This window comes from Penaeus chinensis, chromosome 18, assembly GCF_019202785.1.
Source record: "Penaeus chinensis breed Huanghai No. 1 chromosome 18, ASM1920278v2, whole genome shotgun sequence".
Taxonomy (NCBI): Eukaryota; Metazoa; Arthropoda; class Malacostraca; order Decapoda; family Penaeidae; genus Penaeus; species Penaeus chinensis.
The window spans coordinates 27,752,401-27,769,414 of record NC_061836.1 but is presented as its reverse complement, the minus strand read 5'-3'; the positions used below and the strand labels follow the sequence as shown (position 1 = coordinate 27,769,414).

General features: G+C 39.7%; 1 protein-coding gene across 5 annotated transcripts in view; it reads left to right on the top strand.

The window, feature by feature from the left end:
- The window catches only part of LOC125034515 (aminopeptidase N-like), a 54,539-nt gene extending 38,180 nt beyond the window's left edge, over positions 1-16,359 (top strand). For 4 of the 5 annotated variants that reach the window (XM_047626354.1, XM_047626353.1, XM_047626352.1 and 1 more), the window contains exons 4-18: positions 1,227-1,435; positions 1,943-2,098; positions 2,473-2,603; positions 3,028-3,205; positions 6,227-6,410; positions 6,954-7,110; positions 7,638-7,719; positions 7,993-8,176; positions 8,617-8,953; positions 9,171-9,313; positions 9,566-9,756; positions 10,265-10,435; positions 11,255-11,398; positions 12,176-12,257; positions 14,926-16,359. In XM_047626354.1, the coding sequence (XP_047482310.1) occupies positions 1,227-1,435; positions 1,943-2,098; positions 2,473-2,603; positions 3,028-3,205; positions 6,227-6,410; positions 6,954-7,110; positions 7,638-7,719; positions 7,993-8,176; positions 8,617-8,953; positions 9,171-9,313; positions 9,566-9,756; positions 10,265-10,435; positions 11,255-11,398; positions 12,176-12,257; positions 14,926-15,096 (2,520 nt within the window). In that variant the 3' untranslated portion in view covers positions 15,097-16,359. Of the gene's footprint in view, positions 1-1,226; positions 1,436-1,942; positions 2,099-2,472; positions 2,604-3,027; positions 3,206-6,226; positions 6,411-6,953; positions 7,111-7,637; positions 7,720-7,992; positions 8,177-8,616; positions 8,954-9,170; positions 9,314-9,565; positions 9,757-10,264; positions 10,436-11,254; positions 11,399-12,175; positions 12,258-13,661; positions 13,741-14,925 lie in introns of all 5 variants that reach the window. The other variant, XM_047626356.1, reaches the window with a different exon arrangement.
- The last annotated feature ends 655 nt before the right edge of the window (positions 16,360-17,014 follow it).

Sequence of the window (17,014 nt, the reverse complement as noted above, 5' to 3'; positions counted from 1 at the left end):
GTAAGTGTAAGAATGAGGCCATTAGGGTAAGTGTGTAAGAAGGAGGCCATTAGGGTAAGTGTGTAAGAATGAGGCCATTAGGGTAAGTGTAAGAATGAGGCCATTAGGGTAAGTGTAAGAAGGAGGCCATTAGGGTAAGTGTAAGAAGGAGGCCATTAGGGTAAGTGTAAGAATGAGGCCATTAGGGTAAGTGTAAGAATGAGGCCATTAGGGTAAGTGTAAGAATGAGGCCATTAGGGTAAGTGTGTAAGGAGGCCATTAGGGTAAGTGTGAATGGGTTGTTTGGGGTTTAATGGGTTGTATTTCTTTTTCGTGTTTCGCTGTGTCTTTGCTGGTCATTTTAGCTGCCTGAAAGAGATTTAAAATCATGATGTGTCGTTATGTATAGTTGTATCTTTTAAGTGTTGTCGAATTACTTGTGTAAATGAATTTGTTAATACGCTCAATGGACAGGAACTTTTTATTATTCAAAATGTTAAACTTGCTTAAATATCAGGTGTTATGATTATAGGATTTTGAAGTATTTTGAAATTATATGATCTCATCAAGTGCCCATCACGGCCATCATCATCATTATCACTATTATTAGTAACAACAGTAGTATCATCACTATCAACATCACCTCCACCTTCGTTATCATCATCATCTTCATCACAGCCATCCTCAACATTATCAGCATCATTCGTAAAATTACTATCAACATCATCATCATCAGCATTCCATCACAGCCTTCATCACTTTCAACATTATCCACAACAACCATAGCATGAGTATCTTCACTATCAACATCACCAGTATTACCACCAAAATCACCATTATACCATTATCCGTAGCAGCCATACAATGAGTATCATCACTATCAACATCACCATCATTACCACCACCGCAACGATCATCACCACTATCACAATTATCCATTACAGCCATAATGTACCTTCACCATCATCACTATCACTACCACCACTATCCTTTAGTCATAGAGACAGATAATCATATGTGAGTACCATCACTATCAACATCACTATTCCTACCACAACCACCATCACCACTATCCATTACTATCACAGGGAGACAGATAATCATAATATGTAATTACCATCACCATCAACTCACTATCCCTACCACCACCACCATCACTATCCATTACTGTCACAGGAAGACAGATAATCATACGTGAGTACCATCACCATCAACATCACTATCACCCCCCCCCCCCTCTTCCACAGCTCGCCCCATCCGACCAAGTCCAAGGGCCCGGCGTCGGTATCACCAAACACAGTTACGACAACGAGAGGCAGTTCTACATCGCGGAACTAGGAGAAGACCTGGTCGTGGGGCAAAAATACGTCCTCTCCATGGAATTCGAAGGCTATTTGAACGACCAGCTTCATGGTTTCTATAGGTCTACTTACAAGGCTGAGGACGGGAGCGACAGGTGGGTGATGTTAAGAGGTATTGTTAACCTGTTGTTATGTTTATGGTCGCTGCTATTTCGTGTTGTGTGTCTGTATTGTTAGTATTATCATTATGGTTACCTCTTTGGCATCATTACATATGTCTTTGTACTTATTCACGTCTGAATGAATAGGTAGATGGGTAGATAGAGGGAAGATAGATACATAGATGGATGAATCTATCTATGTATGATAGATAGAGGGATGGGTAGATATATAAATGGATGAATGGGTGGATAGATAGATGGATAGATCGATAGATAAATAGACGGATATAGATAAATAGATAAATATATATAGATAGATCGATGGATATAGATGGATGGATAGACAGATAAATAGATAGATGGAAAGATAAATAAATAGATAGATAGATTGATCTAAAAAAATCAAGGTGTATGAACGGCTGAGTTAACACACGAGCAGACAAGAACAAACCACCAAATAATGTTAGCCAAGATGACACAACGCCCGCTCCACGCCCGCAGATTGATCGCCTCGACCCAGTTCCAGCCCACGGACGCCCGCAGAGCCTTCCCTTGCTTCGATGAGCCGGGCATGAAGGCCACTTTCGAGGTGTATCTTGGCAGGGAGGAGGGTATGTCCTCCATCTCTAACATGCCCAAGTTCGAGTCAATCCCCATGTGAGTTTGGACTCTTTATTTTTATTTTAGTTTCCCCAACAGCAGTAGTTTTCTTTGATTAAGTTTGTGTTTTTAGGGTAATGTTTGTTGGTTCAAAACCGATTAGAAGTTATGAAACGTCTTGGTTTCGAACTTCAAAAGAACTTGATCTTTCTCCAAGTTGGATTCCAAGTTCAAAAAGATGATGACTTTTAAATAATACAACTCAGATATACTCCAGTTGTACAAATTTGCTTCCAATGTTACGGATTGAATAACAGAGAACATAATCACCTAGAACAAACCAACCAACCATTTTAACCATTCTTCTCAACCCTATCGCAATATTACAGTTAGGGAAACATCGTTAAACAAACACCTATTTCATTTCACAGAGAGGGACAGCCAGGTTGGGTGTGGGACCATTTCAACACAAGCGTCCCCATGTCCACTTACCTGGTTGCTTTCGTTATCTCAGACTTTTCGCACATGAACTCGACTGCCAATGACCACGTCCTGTTCAGAGGTTTGTGATAAAGAGATACATGAATAAATAAATGAATAAATGAAATATGTGTGTGTGTGTGTGTGTGTGTATGTGTGTGTGTGTGTGTGTGTGTGTGTGTGTGTGTGTGTGTGTGTGTGTGTGTGTGTGTGTGTGTGTGTGTGTGTGTGTGTGTGTGTGTGTGTGTATTATTGTTACAGTGTATAGGAAAGAAAGATATCATTGTCGTCTCTCGTTTTCGGAAAGGACGAATGAAATAGAGCATACCGAAGTAATCACAGCATGATAATCTACAAAGATATCTATGGTCTCTTATACCTTCTCTCCCCAACCACAATCTGAATAAATTCCTACATTCAAGCACTGACTTCTCTTCCATCACCATCGTCCATAAATAAACAAACGCCATTCCATCCCCCTGACTTGATTTCCACCTTGTTGGCAGTGTGGGCACGCAAAGCTGCCATCGAGCAAGCCGACTACGCCTTGACAACAGGGCCTGACATCCTGACCTTCTTCGAGGGTTACTTCGACGTGCCCTTCCCACTCCCCAAGCAGGACATGATCGCCATTCCGGACTTCTCGGCGGGAGCCATGGAGAACTGGGGCCTCATCACCTACAGGTTGGCACTGGCTGGGATTTCGTAGAGAGAGAGGGAGGGAGGGAGGGAGGGAGGGAGGGAGAGAGGGAGGGAGAGAGGGAGGGAGGGAGGGAGGGAGGGAGGGAGGGAGGGAGGGAGAGAGAGAGAGAGAGAGAGAGAGAGAGAGAGAGAGAGAGAGAGAGAGAGAGAGAGAGAGAGAGAGAGAGAGGGGGGAAAAACGAGAGAGAGAGAGGGAAAGAGAGAGGGAAAGAGAGAGAGAGAGAGAGAGAGAGAGAGAGAGAGGGAAAGAGAGAGGGAAAGAGAGAGAGAGAGAGAGGGGAAAGAGAGAGAGAGAGAGGGAAAGAGAGAGAGAGAGAGGGAAAGAGAGAGAGAGAGAGGGAAAGAGAGAGAGAGAGAGGGAAAGAGAGAGAGAGAGAGGGAAAGAGAGAGAGAGAGAGGGAAAGAGAGAGAGAGAGAGGGAAAGAGAGAGAGAGAGAGGGAAAGAGAGAGAGAGAGAGGGAAAGAGAGAGAGAGAGAGGGAAAGAGAGAGAGAGAGAGGGAAAGAGAGAGAGAGAGAGGGAAAGAGAGAGAGAGAGAGGGAAAGAGAGAGAGAGAGAGGGAAAGAGAGAGAGAGAGAGGGAAAGAGAGAGAGAGAGAGGGAAAGAGAGAGAGAGAGAGGGAAAGAGAGAGAGAGAGAGGGAAAGAGAGAGAGAGAGAGGGAAAGAGAGAGAGAGAGAGGGAAAGAGAGAGAGAGAGAGGGAAAGAGAGAGAGAGAGAGGGAAAGAGAGAGAGAGAGAGGGAAAGAGAGAGAGAGAGAGGGAAAGAGAGAGAGAGAGAGGGAAAGAGAGAGAGAGAGAGGGAAAGAGAGAGAGAGAGAGGGAAGAGAGAGAGAGAGAGAGAGAGAGAGAGAGAGAGAGAGAGAGAGAGAGAGAGAGAGAGAGAGAGAGAGAGAAAGTGTGTGTGTGTGTGTGTGTCTCCCTCTCTTTCTCTCTCTCTCTCTGGCAATATTCCTCTTTTAGTAGGGCCCCGTTACTCACAGCTCGGCACCAAATGGGATTTCGCTGGCTGTTAATTACTTACTCTTACTGGGGACTCATATCTACAGGTTGGCACTAGCAAGGATTTTCTCTTCCCAGGGCCTTATCTCCTCACAATGACAAGGGTCTCGTACAATGTTTGATTTTTTTCCCATTTACTGGGGCCTTCAGGTTGGCATCACAGTGGATAATTTTCATCTCTTACTGGGGCCACCTCCGAGATGGTGCTGGACAGGGTTAGCTAGATGTTCGCAAGAAGCATTTTTCATTGCTTCAAGAATTAATCAAGAATATCTTGGTCTTTTATATAGTGTTATTAGTAATGATATTTTTCCCTTAATGTCTTAGTATCATCACTTTTATTTCTTCCCATATTTCACTATTCTCTTTCAGTCAATAACCTTTTCGATCAAATCACCCTTCATGTACTGACATTCAGTATGCTAATTCCTCTCCGGTAGAGCATTTCAGTATCACTTTCTTTCATCCAATATCCGTCTTTAGCTTTCTTTTTAATACATTATCATTTTTCAGTATGTATCATTTCAACTGCATCGTTGTCTATCAATGTCATTTCAAGCTTGCCTCTTTCTACTTCGTGTCACGCTGCATGTTCTATTACTCCGAAACTAAACTTAGTCTCTTAGTCTTTAGTCTCTTAGTCCTTAGTCCTTAGTCCTTAGTCCTTAGTCTTTAGTCCTTAGTCTCGTTCTCCATCCCCACTTTCCCGTCGGCACACTGTCATGTCACCTGTTTTCAAGTGTCACTTCATATCTGTATGTTTCCAGTCTCCAGGTTCACTATCAGTTCGTTTTCTTTTCAAATCCTGCTTCACAAAATCTACTTTCTTTTATGAGTCATTTTTTAATTTTTTATTAGTTCATGCCTTACGATTCGCTATTTCGTCATGTCATTTGTCGCAGGTTTCATTTCATTCACGTCTATTTCCGTAATTCACCTTCATTATTAGTCAACAGCCTTTATTGTTTTTGTTCCTTTCAAAGAAAAAAAATATTTGCATTCTTCGACCTCCCGATCTTGTCATTTCCTTCATTTCCTTTTCTTTCCTGGTCTCTTCGCTCTCCGCCGTTTGTCCTCTTCCTTAAAAAATAATAATAATAATAAAAATAATAATAAATAAATAAAATAAAATAAATAAATAGATAAAAATATCCTCTCCGACCTCGTGACCTCATCTTTCCATTTCATTGATCAGAATTATCCTTTCCATCGCTTTCTCTAAGGTTCATTCCTAACTCTCCTCATCTTCCAGATAAATGTTTAACGGCCTCGCGACCTCATCTCTTCATTTCATTTATCAAAAAAATCACAAATATCATTTCCCCTTTCACTTTCAAAACTCCTCATCTTCTCTGAGGATTCATTAATCACAAATAGCATTTCCCTTTTCACTTTCAAATCTCCTCATCTTCATCTCTCCACTCCATTAATCACAAATAGCATTTCCATCACCTTCCCGTTTTTCATTGCTACCCTTTCGTAACTTCCGGGAAAACACTACGACCTCAGCTCTCCTTGTCAATGATCCCAAGTTCACAAATATCACTTCCTTTTTAATTTCCGATTCTCCTCATCCTCCCCCCCCAAAATAAAACACACGATTCTTTACGACCTCATCTCTCCACTTTATTTATCATAAATATAACTTCCCTCACTTTCCTTTTTTTTATCCACACCCTGCTTCATACTAAAGGAAAACGCAGCCTCATCTCCCCTTTTCATCACAAATACCATATCTCATTTCCTCTCCTCATCCTCCCAGACATAAAAACAAACAAAAACGAACCATACTTTACGACCTCATCTCTCCCCTTCATCTATCACAAACACCCTTTCCCTCACATTCCCCCTTTTTCTCATTCCCAAATCCCCCCGTCCCCCAATCCTCCCAGACATAAAAACGAACCATACTTTACGACCTCATTTCTCCCCTTCATCTATCACAAACACCCTTTCCCTCACATTCCCCTTTTTTTAAATTCCCAAATCTCCCCCCGTCCTCCAGAGAAACGGCCATGCTTTACGACCCTGCAGTCTCAGCCGCGTCCAACAAGCAGCGAGTGGTGGTGGTGGTTGCTCACGAACTCGCCCATCAGTGGTTCGGCAACTTGGTCACGCCGGAGTGGTGGACGGACCTCTGGCTCAACGAGGGCTTCGCGTCCTTCATGGAGTTCCTGGGTGTTAATCATGTAAGGTGTTGTCCGGTGTGTTGGCGTGTAAGGGTGCTGGATGGAAGTGAGTGTGTGGGAGGGTGTTAAGCGTGGGATTGGAAATTGTTCAGCCTGGATGTGGCGTAATGTGCAAATTGTAAAAGTATTTGTGTTCTTGTTGATTCAAGATTTTCATTTTCATTCGGAGAGAGAGAGAGAGTGAGAGAGAGAGAGAGAGAGAAAGAGAAAGAGAAAGAGAAAGAGAAAGAGAGAGAGAGGGAGAGAGAGAGAGAGAGAGAGAGAGAGAGAGAGAGAGAGAGAGAGAGAGAGAGAGAGAGAGAAGAGAAAGAGAGAAAGAGAGAAAGAGAGAAAGAGAGAAGAGAAAGAGAGAGAAAGAGAGAGAGAGAGAGAGAGAGAGAGAGAGAGAGAGAGAGAGAGAGAGAGAGAGAGAGAGAGAGAGAGAGAGAGAGCGCATAGAAAGAACATGACCATAACCCATAAACTCATAAAACACTTACCCTCTGAATTCTATCCCTTTTACCCTCACCTACGTACCAACTCACGTCAGCCTTCATTTCCCAGTCGGAGCCATCCTGGAAGATGATGGAGCAGTTCGTAACCGAGGATCTCCAAGACGTCTTCGCCATCGACTGCCTGGAATCCTCGCATCCTATCAGCATCCCTGTGGGCCACCCAGATGAGATCAATGAGATTTTCGACCGTATCTCTTATGCCAAGGGTAAGGCACGCTTGGAGGGCATAAGGAGGATTCATACTGATAGATAGATGAATGGATATATACTGTTGTTAGATATATGGATAGATTGCTAGGTAGATATATATATGGATAGAGATATATATAGATAGATTAATGGATTTATATATATATATATATATATATATGTATGTATGTATGTCTAAATAAATACACACACACGCGCCCGCTCACAGAAATGGAATTAAATCGTAATGTTTCTAACTATTCAAGTTTTATTTGCATTCATATATATATATATATATATATATATATATATATATAGAGAGAGAGAGAGAGAGAGAGAGAGAGAGAGATGTATATGTGCGTATTCGTGTGCATATATATTCATATAGATATAGATATCTATATAGATACTGTCATAGATATAGGTATATAAAGGGAAAGAGAAAAAGAAGGCCAGAGGAGAAAGAAAAATCATTTACAGGTTAAACCACAATGATTAATTTATCGCGACGTTTCAGTTCACTAAGTGGTTCTTTTATTCGCAGGTGCCTCTATTATTCGCATGATGAACCACTTCTTGACGGAAGCCACCTTCAGGAAGGGCCTCTCCAATTACCTTACGGACCTGTAAGTTGATTTTGGCTTCATTTTATATGCACGTTCAGACTACATACACGCACATACATAGAACAAAACACAAACACACCACAAACACAACACACACACACACACACACACACACACACACACACACACACACACACACACACACACACACACACACACACACACACACACACACACACACAGATATCATTACATACGGAAACTATTCATCTTTAATATGCATTGCAGAAAGGGACAACCACCACAACAAAATAACATTTCCTTCCCCTTCAGGAAATACCAGAACGCAGAGCAGGACGACCTCTGGCAGTACCTAACGACAGCAGCCCACGACGACAACACGCTCCCCGCCGACGTCAGTGTCAAGAAAATCATGGACACCTGGACACTGCAGATGGGTTACCCTGTGATTAAGGTGACACGAAGCAGCGACGGCACCTCAGCTACAGTTTCCCAGGTAAGTGTTTAATCATGAAGGAAAAAATGCAAACACGAACTGCATTGAAGAGAATCCTTTGTGCCCATTGTTTTGATAGTGGTAAATGCTTTATCCCAAGATCGTTATCAGATTTACAGAAAGCTAGGAGGTTAGGTTTCACTATGATGTAGCTTTGCTGTATGCAGACTGTCTAGAAGTCTTTGATGAGCCTTGTTTTCTGTATTTTCGACCCCCGTTCTTTTTTAGAATATTCCAGCATCGTGTTATCGTATTAACTTTATTTGTTCTGTATTTGAGTTATTTTCCATTTATTAAACTTGAAGCGGTCCATAAAGACACATTTCCCCATTCTTCGCGTTATTCTCTATACGTAGATAACCAGGGTATTATCATATTAGTAATTTCGAAACGAACTATTCCGAAAAAAGTAACCCCTTCTCCCGCCACGCCCCCTTCAGGAACGCTTCCTCCTCGTCAAGAACCCCAACTCGACCGACACCCACGATTACAAGTGGTGGGTCCCTCTGTCCTACACCACGGAGACCAACCCCGACTTCGAGACGACGAAGCCCCAGCGATGGATGATGGACACGGAGGAACAACTCACCATTTCCTCCCTCCCGGCTAAGGACAAGTGGGTGATCTTCAACGTGCAGGAGACGGGCTATTACAGGGTCAACTACGACGCGGAGAACTGGAACCTGATTATCCAGCAGCTCAAGGACAACCATGAGGCTCTTCACGTCATCAACAGAGCACAGATCATTGACGATGTCTTGAACCTCGCACGTGGCGGTAAGACACACTGGGTTTGTTTGTTCCCTCGTTTACGCCCGGTTGGTTTATGTTTTCATGAGTTATACCTGAATGGATTATTCTGTATGCTTCCTTGTTTACGTCTTGTTAGACTTGTTATCTCTACTGCCATTCAGCAATTAAGGTTACGGGTTGTTTTAAAGTTAATTCAGTTTTTTTATTTAGATATTTTTACATTTTAATTTCACATCTTCAGGTCAGGTATCCTACGACACTGCGCTGAGCGTGAATGTTTACCTGGGCAAGGAAGTGGAATTCGTACCTTGGGATTCCGCCTTGAACAACTTAGCTTATCTGGAAAACATGTTTACTCGGTCTAGTGGCTACGGCGATCTGAAGGTAAGTCTGCAAACGATCTGTTTATCGACTTTTTTTTTCATCTCCTCGATTTTTGCCTTCAACTTTTCTTTTCTTTTCTTTTCTTCTTAATTTCTTCAACGTTGATACAACACGCTAATAGCTATCAAACAAGCGAGAAAAAAAAAAATCTGCCTTTGAATCCTACCTTCTACGCTTTCCTCTCCCTCCCCCTTATCTACACATTCTCCCCAATCCCCAATCATATCTCCCCTTCTTTCTCTCTCCCCTCAGAGCTACCTGCTGGACATCCTGATTCCCCTCTACAACTCCGTGGGCTTTGACGATAACCTGAACGACCCTCACTTGGATCAGTTCAAGCGTGTGAAGGCGTTAGCGTGGGCGTGCAATCTCGGCTACCAAGACTGCGTGGACAAATCTCAGGGTCTCTTCAATTCTTGGGTACAGAACCCTTCCAACACCAGGTATGAGGATTTTGTTTTCTTTAAGGTGATTATTGATGTTATTACTGTCACTGTTTTTATTGTCACTATAATTATAGGTTATCATTATTATTGTTATTATTATTATTACTATTATTTGTATTATTATTTGTATTATTATTATTATTATTTTCATTATTATCGTCTATTATTATCATTGTCATTATCATTTAATTATAATCCTTATTATAATCATCAATATTATCATTGTCATTTATAGTTGCTGTTGTTGATATCTTGACATTAGCTTCTAACTGGACACGACGGCATTAACAAACAATAATAACATCAACAACAAAGAATAATTGACAATAACCCCAATACCCCCAACACGACTGCATCATCAACAGCCTCATCCTCTATCCTCATCTCCCACAGCATCAACCTCTATCTTCATCTCCCACAGCATCATCCTCTATCTTCATCTCCCACAGCCTCATCCCCTATCTTCATCTCCCACAGCCTCATCCTCTATCTTCATCTCCCACAGCCTCATCTCTCCCAACCTGAAGTCGACGGTATACTGCACGGGCGTGGCTGAGGGCGGCGAGGACGAGTGGAATTTCGCGTGGGAGCAGTATATCAACTCCAACGTCGCTACGGAGAAGTCGAAGCTCCTGTCGGCCATGGGTTGTACCAAGGAAGTGTGGATCTTGTCGAGGTAGGGTCCCTTTTACGTGCGTGTGCGTGTGTGTGTGTGTGTGTGTGTGTGTGTGTGTGTGTGTGTGTGTGTGTGTGTGTGTCTTGGTTAATTTGTTCTTTTCTATTTTCTCTTCTTCCCTTTTTGCCCCTTTCTTCTGTGTGTTCTTCCCCTTTCTCTTTGATGTGAAGATGGCTAAATTAAAAAAAATAACCCAGCACCCTTCTTTGCAAGGAATAACCTGCCACCTTCCTTTGCATCCCAACAGGGATATTAACATATAAATAAACACATTAGTAAAAAGGATAATAACCTTGCACCTTCCTTTGGACCTCTACAGGAATGAAAATAGAAGATGAATATATAAAGATAAACTCCCTACAGCAATGACAAATTAAAGATAAATATATTAATGAAAAGGAAAATAACCCAGCACTCTCATTTGCTCCTCTACAGGACTAAAAATATAAAGATAGACAAATATATGGAAAGGAAATAACCCAGCACTCTTCCCTACACCCCTACAGAACTGATGATATAACGAGGAATCTATAAATAAAAAGAAAATCACACAGAATCTATAGATGATAAGAAAATAACCCAGCACCCTCCTATTCACTCCTACAGCAGTAAACAAGACAAAGAAAAAATTATAAACGAAAAGGAAATAACCCAGCACCCACCTATGCACCCCTTAAAGCAATAAACAAGACAAAGAAAAAATATTATAAACGAAAAGGAAATAACCCAGCACCCTCCTATGCACCCCCTACAGCAGTAAACAAGACAAAGAAAAAATATCATAAACGATAAGGAAATAACCCAGCGTCCTCTCCACAGGTACCTGGACATGGCCTTCACGGAGGGCAGCGGCATCCGGAAGCAGGACGCATCGCAGGTGTTCGCCGCCGTCGCCAGGAATGACGTGGGGCGCTACCTGGCCTGGAACTTCCTCAGGGACCAGTGGCAACAGATTGCTGATTAGTAAGTTTATATTTTATTACGTGTTTTATTATTATCATTGTTATTATTATTGTTATTGTTATTATTATTGTTATTATTATTATTGTTATTATTATTATTATTGTTATTATTATTATTATTATTATTATTATCACCATCATCATTATCATCAATATTATTATGTTACTATTATTGCATTTACGTTATTCCATGGATAGTGACAGGTGAGTATACAGGTTAAAGATTTTTTTTTTTTCTGTCAAGCAATTTATCATTAGCAGAAAATTGCCAAATAATGTTTAAATTAAATGCATTGTCATAATATTTTTTTAAAGGGAGGGGGGGCTAATATTGTTTTGCTTCGCTGTAAACTTTTAATTGTTTGTTGAAATTCGGTTTTATCATTAATTTATGTCTATATTATTTTGCTTTTCATATTTTTCTTTCAAATAAACTTTAGTCATATGATTCATTCATTCGTAACATTTACTTAATTTATTATTGATAACCTGCAGCATAATCAATATAGAATACGTTCTTATTTAAAAGGTCTATATTCAAATAAAAAATAATATTCCATAACATAATGGTTATTATTAATCAAATGTTTTTTATCATTACTCATACAATTATTATCATTATTATTACCACATTCTTTATTATCACTTTATATTTATATCATTACAGGTTTCTTTCTAATTTCATCTTATTATCATCTTTATTACCACCATTACCATAATTATTTCCATGATTATAACAGGTTTCCCCCATGAATTAAATGGATAATCCCCCTTCCAGCTATGGCTCAGGTTTCTTCGCCATCGCACGGATAATTAAGGCAGCCACGATATCCTTTAACACGAAGCTGGAATTGGCGGAGGTAAACAAACCCAGCGACAGCCACGAGGATGTTTGTTTTGTGGTCTAACCGATCTCTTTTCTTATTATTGTTTTCTTCCCTCATTTTTTTTTTTTTTTTTTAGATTTGTTTTTCTTTTTCTTTCTTTTTTTTCTGTATCTTTTGTATTTCTGTCTGTTTCTGTTGCTTTTGTCTCTCTCTCTCTCTCTCTCTGTTTGATTTCCTTTGATTCAGTTTTCGGTCTCTCTCTCTCTCTCTCTCTCTCTCTCTCTCTCTCTCTCTCTCTCTCTCTCTCTCTCTCTCTCTCTCTCTCTCTCTCCTCTCTCCCTCTCCCTCTCCCTCTCCCTCTCCCTCCCCCCCCCCCCCCCCTCTCTCTCTCTCTCTCTCTCTCTCTCTCTCTCTCTCTCTCTCTCTCTCTCTCTCTCTCTCTCTCTCTCTCTCTCTCCCTCTCCCTCTCCCTCTCCCTCTCCCTCTCCCTCTCCCCCTCTCTCCTCTCTCTCTCTCTCTCTCTCTCTCTCTCTCTCTCTCTCTCTCTCTCTCTCTCTCTCTCTCTCTCTCTCTCTCTCTCTCTCTCTCTCTCTCTCTCTCTCTCTCTCTCTCTCTCCCCGATATTAATATTAACAACGCATGTACTCTTTTCTAGATATGGACATAAATGGCCGACTCTTACGCGCTTTTGTGCAGCTGATCTTTTTAAGCCTCCTTTATTGATCCTTTTTTAGAGGAAAAAAAAACACTGCATGGCTCCGTGCATGATGACACTATCTTGCATGAGAGTTTACTTCATCTTGAAGGGATGTTAATCCTTACGTTGGGGAGGAATGTAATCCAAGGTAGGGAATTCATTAGATGGAGAATTATTAGAATTTGACTAGCTAAATCCCCCTCCCCCCTCAAAAAAAAAAATGTAAGGATTAATTTCTCAAAAATTTCACAGGACTGGCGAGAAGATAATGACTCGGAAAACAAGTGACTTACGGACTCGAAATACGAAGCTTCGCTATATCGCTTGCTTTGTGATAACGTTTTATGTTTATTCACCTTTTATTCATCTTTCTATTCAACAGCTCTTTATTATTTCTACCCTTTAGTAGTATTATTTTGTATTTCCATCTACCCATCACCCGCTTTCTCTCCTTCCCTTCCCCTCCCTATCTCTCCTTCCCTCCCCCTCCCTATCTCTCCTTCCCTCCCCCTCCCTACTCTCCTTCCCTCCCTCTCCCTACCTCTCCTTCCCTCCCCCTCCCTACCACTCCTTCCCTCCCCATCCCTACCCTCTCCCTCCCCCTCCCTACTTTCCTTCCCTCCCCCTCCCTACCTCTCCTTCCCTCCCCCTCCCTACCTCTCCTCCCCCCCCCCCTCCATTCTCCCTCTTCGCTTATGCTTAGCAAACAAACTTCATTTGACACCTTCTACTTACCACAGCACTGGTACATTCACGACCCTTGGTGACATGGTAAACACGGTCTCCTATGAATTTAACACCAGGGAGGAGAAGCATGAGGTATGAGGGATGGTATAAGGTGTGAGGGAAGGTATAAGATATATGATATGAGGTGTGAGGAGAAGGGGTATGAGGTACGAAAAGAGATATGAGGTGAGAGGAAGGATGTAAAGTATGAGGGTAAAGTATGAGGGAATATGATAGCGCTGGGGAGTTGATTTGTAATGAGTGAGGAAAATATAAGTTATGAGGAAGTTATAAGTTATGAGGAAGTTATAAGTTATGGGGAAAATATGAGTTATGAGGAAAATAAAAGTTATGAGCAATTTTATGCTATGCGCAATAGATATATGGATATGAGTGAATTTGTGGTGAGTGAAGGAAAGTGTGACGTGTGGTTTCGAAAGCTGTTTTGCGTTTGACCGAAGCATGTATGAGGTATAAGGAAAGGTATGAGACGTGAGAGGAAAATATGAGGAGAGAGTTTAGAGAGCCATTTTAGATTTGAGCTTAAGGCATAATTGAAAGTATGAATTTAAAAGAAAATTTAAATAGTATGAGAGAAGGGTAAGTTCTCTTAGCTTGGAATATAAGTGTGTGCAAAGAAACGGATTGATCAAAGTGTAATAAATCGGAAAGAGAGAAGGACAAACAAAATAATATAAACAAACGAATGAAGGTTTGACTTAGACTCTGGCACAAACAATTTATTTTACTTCTAAGAAATATTACTCATCCTCTCCTGCTTCAGTAGTTGCATGAAACAATAAGCAGCATGTGGAATGCATCAGTTAATTATGTTTTTTTTTATTAATTATGGTCATTAACAACTGCATACAACCAACTATTACTTTACTTCAATATTCATCTAAGATTCAAAATATCTACACCATAGATCTTTATAGATCATAATAGAGACTCTTACTTAGATTTTTAGTTATTTTAGTAAACACAAGTAAACACATTCAAGTGAATCGAAATACATTTTAGACAACCACCACAAAACGTTTAAAAAAAACTCAAATAATAATTTAATAGTAATCATTTTAGTTATTTTGATAAAATATTAAACAATAAAATCGAAATACATTTTAGACCACAAAACGTTTCTAAAAAGTAATAATAATTTTCTAGTAATCATTTTAGTTATTTTAATAAAATATTAAACAATAAAATCGGAATACATTTTAGACAATCACGAAACGTTACTAAAATCTCCTTTCCTTCTTTTTTTTTTTTCTTCAGTTGGAACTCTTTAAGGAAGACCACGCAGGGCAACTGGGCACAGCAACCCGCGCCGTCGACCAGGCCATCGAGAGAACAGAAAATAACATCAAGTGGATGGATGATAACTACGAAGTCATCATGAAGTGGTTGGCCGATAACGGTTACTCTTCCAAACTCAAGGGTGTGTGAAATCTGAATGCGATTGAGACGGACGTGGCAGTGTGATTCGATTTTTTTTTTTTTTTTTGTAGCATTTTTATTATTATTATTATTATTATTATTATTATTATTATTATTATTATTATTATTATTATTATTATTATTATTTTATGAGGGTTTTTATTTTTTTTGTTGTTGTTACTTTCGTTACTGTTATTATGGTACTTTCGTTTGATTGTACTTTTTTTTTTTTTTTTTTTTAATCTGTTATTCCGTAATATCACTTTACGTCAGTATCTTATTCCCCGAATTATTTTAGTTACAAACTAACATTACAAATTTCTCTTTTCACTCCTCTCATATTCGAATAATTTACAATGGTGCTCCTTTTTATTTACAAAGTTTTTGTTTGTCGATACTTCACCAGAAATATCGAGAAAAAAAAACAACAAGGAATAAGCTCGTTTTCACGTCTTCCCAATTCCGCGCCACAATGGCATAAAAGACAAAAAAAAAAAAAAAAATGGCATCGCGTGAATTCCTTTTTTAATCCTATTTTGGTTACTGTCAGATGAAACCTACGTGAAACATATCAGATAAGATTGCTCTAAGAGTATCTCCTCTACTGTAGAAAATATTTTATAAGGAAGAATACATCATTTAGAAATAATTCCAGTGAGCGAGTAAATAGTGCATTGGGACTCATAATATATTCATCAAATCTGATTCCTAAGAAGTGATAATATTGTGAGTTTCCTTTCATTCAAGTATTTCAGTAATGAATTGCGTTTTCCAGTATCCGAGGCGTCCAAAATATAGACAGAAATAAGTATTTTCATACGCTATTTCTCTTTCATATATATATTTTTTTTTGGCGCATGTCAGAGTGCAAACATACAATTTACCTTATAACTTAGGACAATAAAGACCACTTTGCTATTTTAAGGATTTCGTGTTTCATAAGGCTTGTAAATCATGCTCAAACTGGAGCTGTAATTTATAGTGTTTTTTGGATCACTTATAAATACTATAGCTGATCCATAGGGTTTCTTTTTTCATAATTGTTTGTTGTCACTTTTGGAATTGAAAACCTTTTTAAGAGGGATTTAATCCTCTATGGACTGAAAACTTTGAGCTAGCCTTAGTAGAGACGGGCAGGTTTATACATATATATATATAAATATATATAGATATATATCAAACATATTGAAGATTTTTTAATACTTTCACTATATAGTATACGCATATTATGTATATAGATAGTGACACATGAAAAATAAAGAGATAATTGTATTTGTGTTTGTTTTTCTTCCTCTTAACTAGTCTTGCTTATTACCTATATGTAGAAAGATAGATAGAGAGATAAATAGATAGACAGATAAATGAATAAATAAATGGATAGTAAAACATACATTTCCATTGTCATTACCATTCCCTTTCCTGATGCTGGTAAATGGGACACGAGACTGATGTTAATTAAACCCATGCCACGGAGATCCTCGTAAAACACGATAGCGTTGAGGAAGTCTGAATTAATATTCATGGGCACTTTCCAATAAGTTCTTCAGGTGTGTTCTAGCTTGCAATGAATAAAAGCATTGTTTTGCAGCTCTGCCAAGAAGTGACGATATTCCATGCCAAATAATATCTCACTTATCAGAGAGCTCTCAAAAGTTCCTGTTGAACCTATTCAGTAGGATCAAGGATGCCTCCATAACAGGGAATTAAGACCAGTTGATGGAAAAAATGGTAAACTTCAGGTTGGTATCGATACTAAAAAAGGAAAACATACTGACCTCATATCACTTTCTGTTTAGAAAACTAAGATCGATCACAGATACCCTTGTGAGGATAGACACTGCTATACAGAATTCCTTTGCACAGCGACGTCACTTGTTAGCAGTCTTCTTTGACCTCAAAATAGCTTACGATACTTCTTGGAAGCATG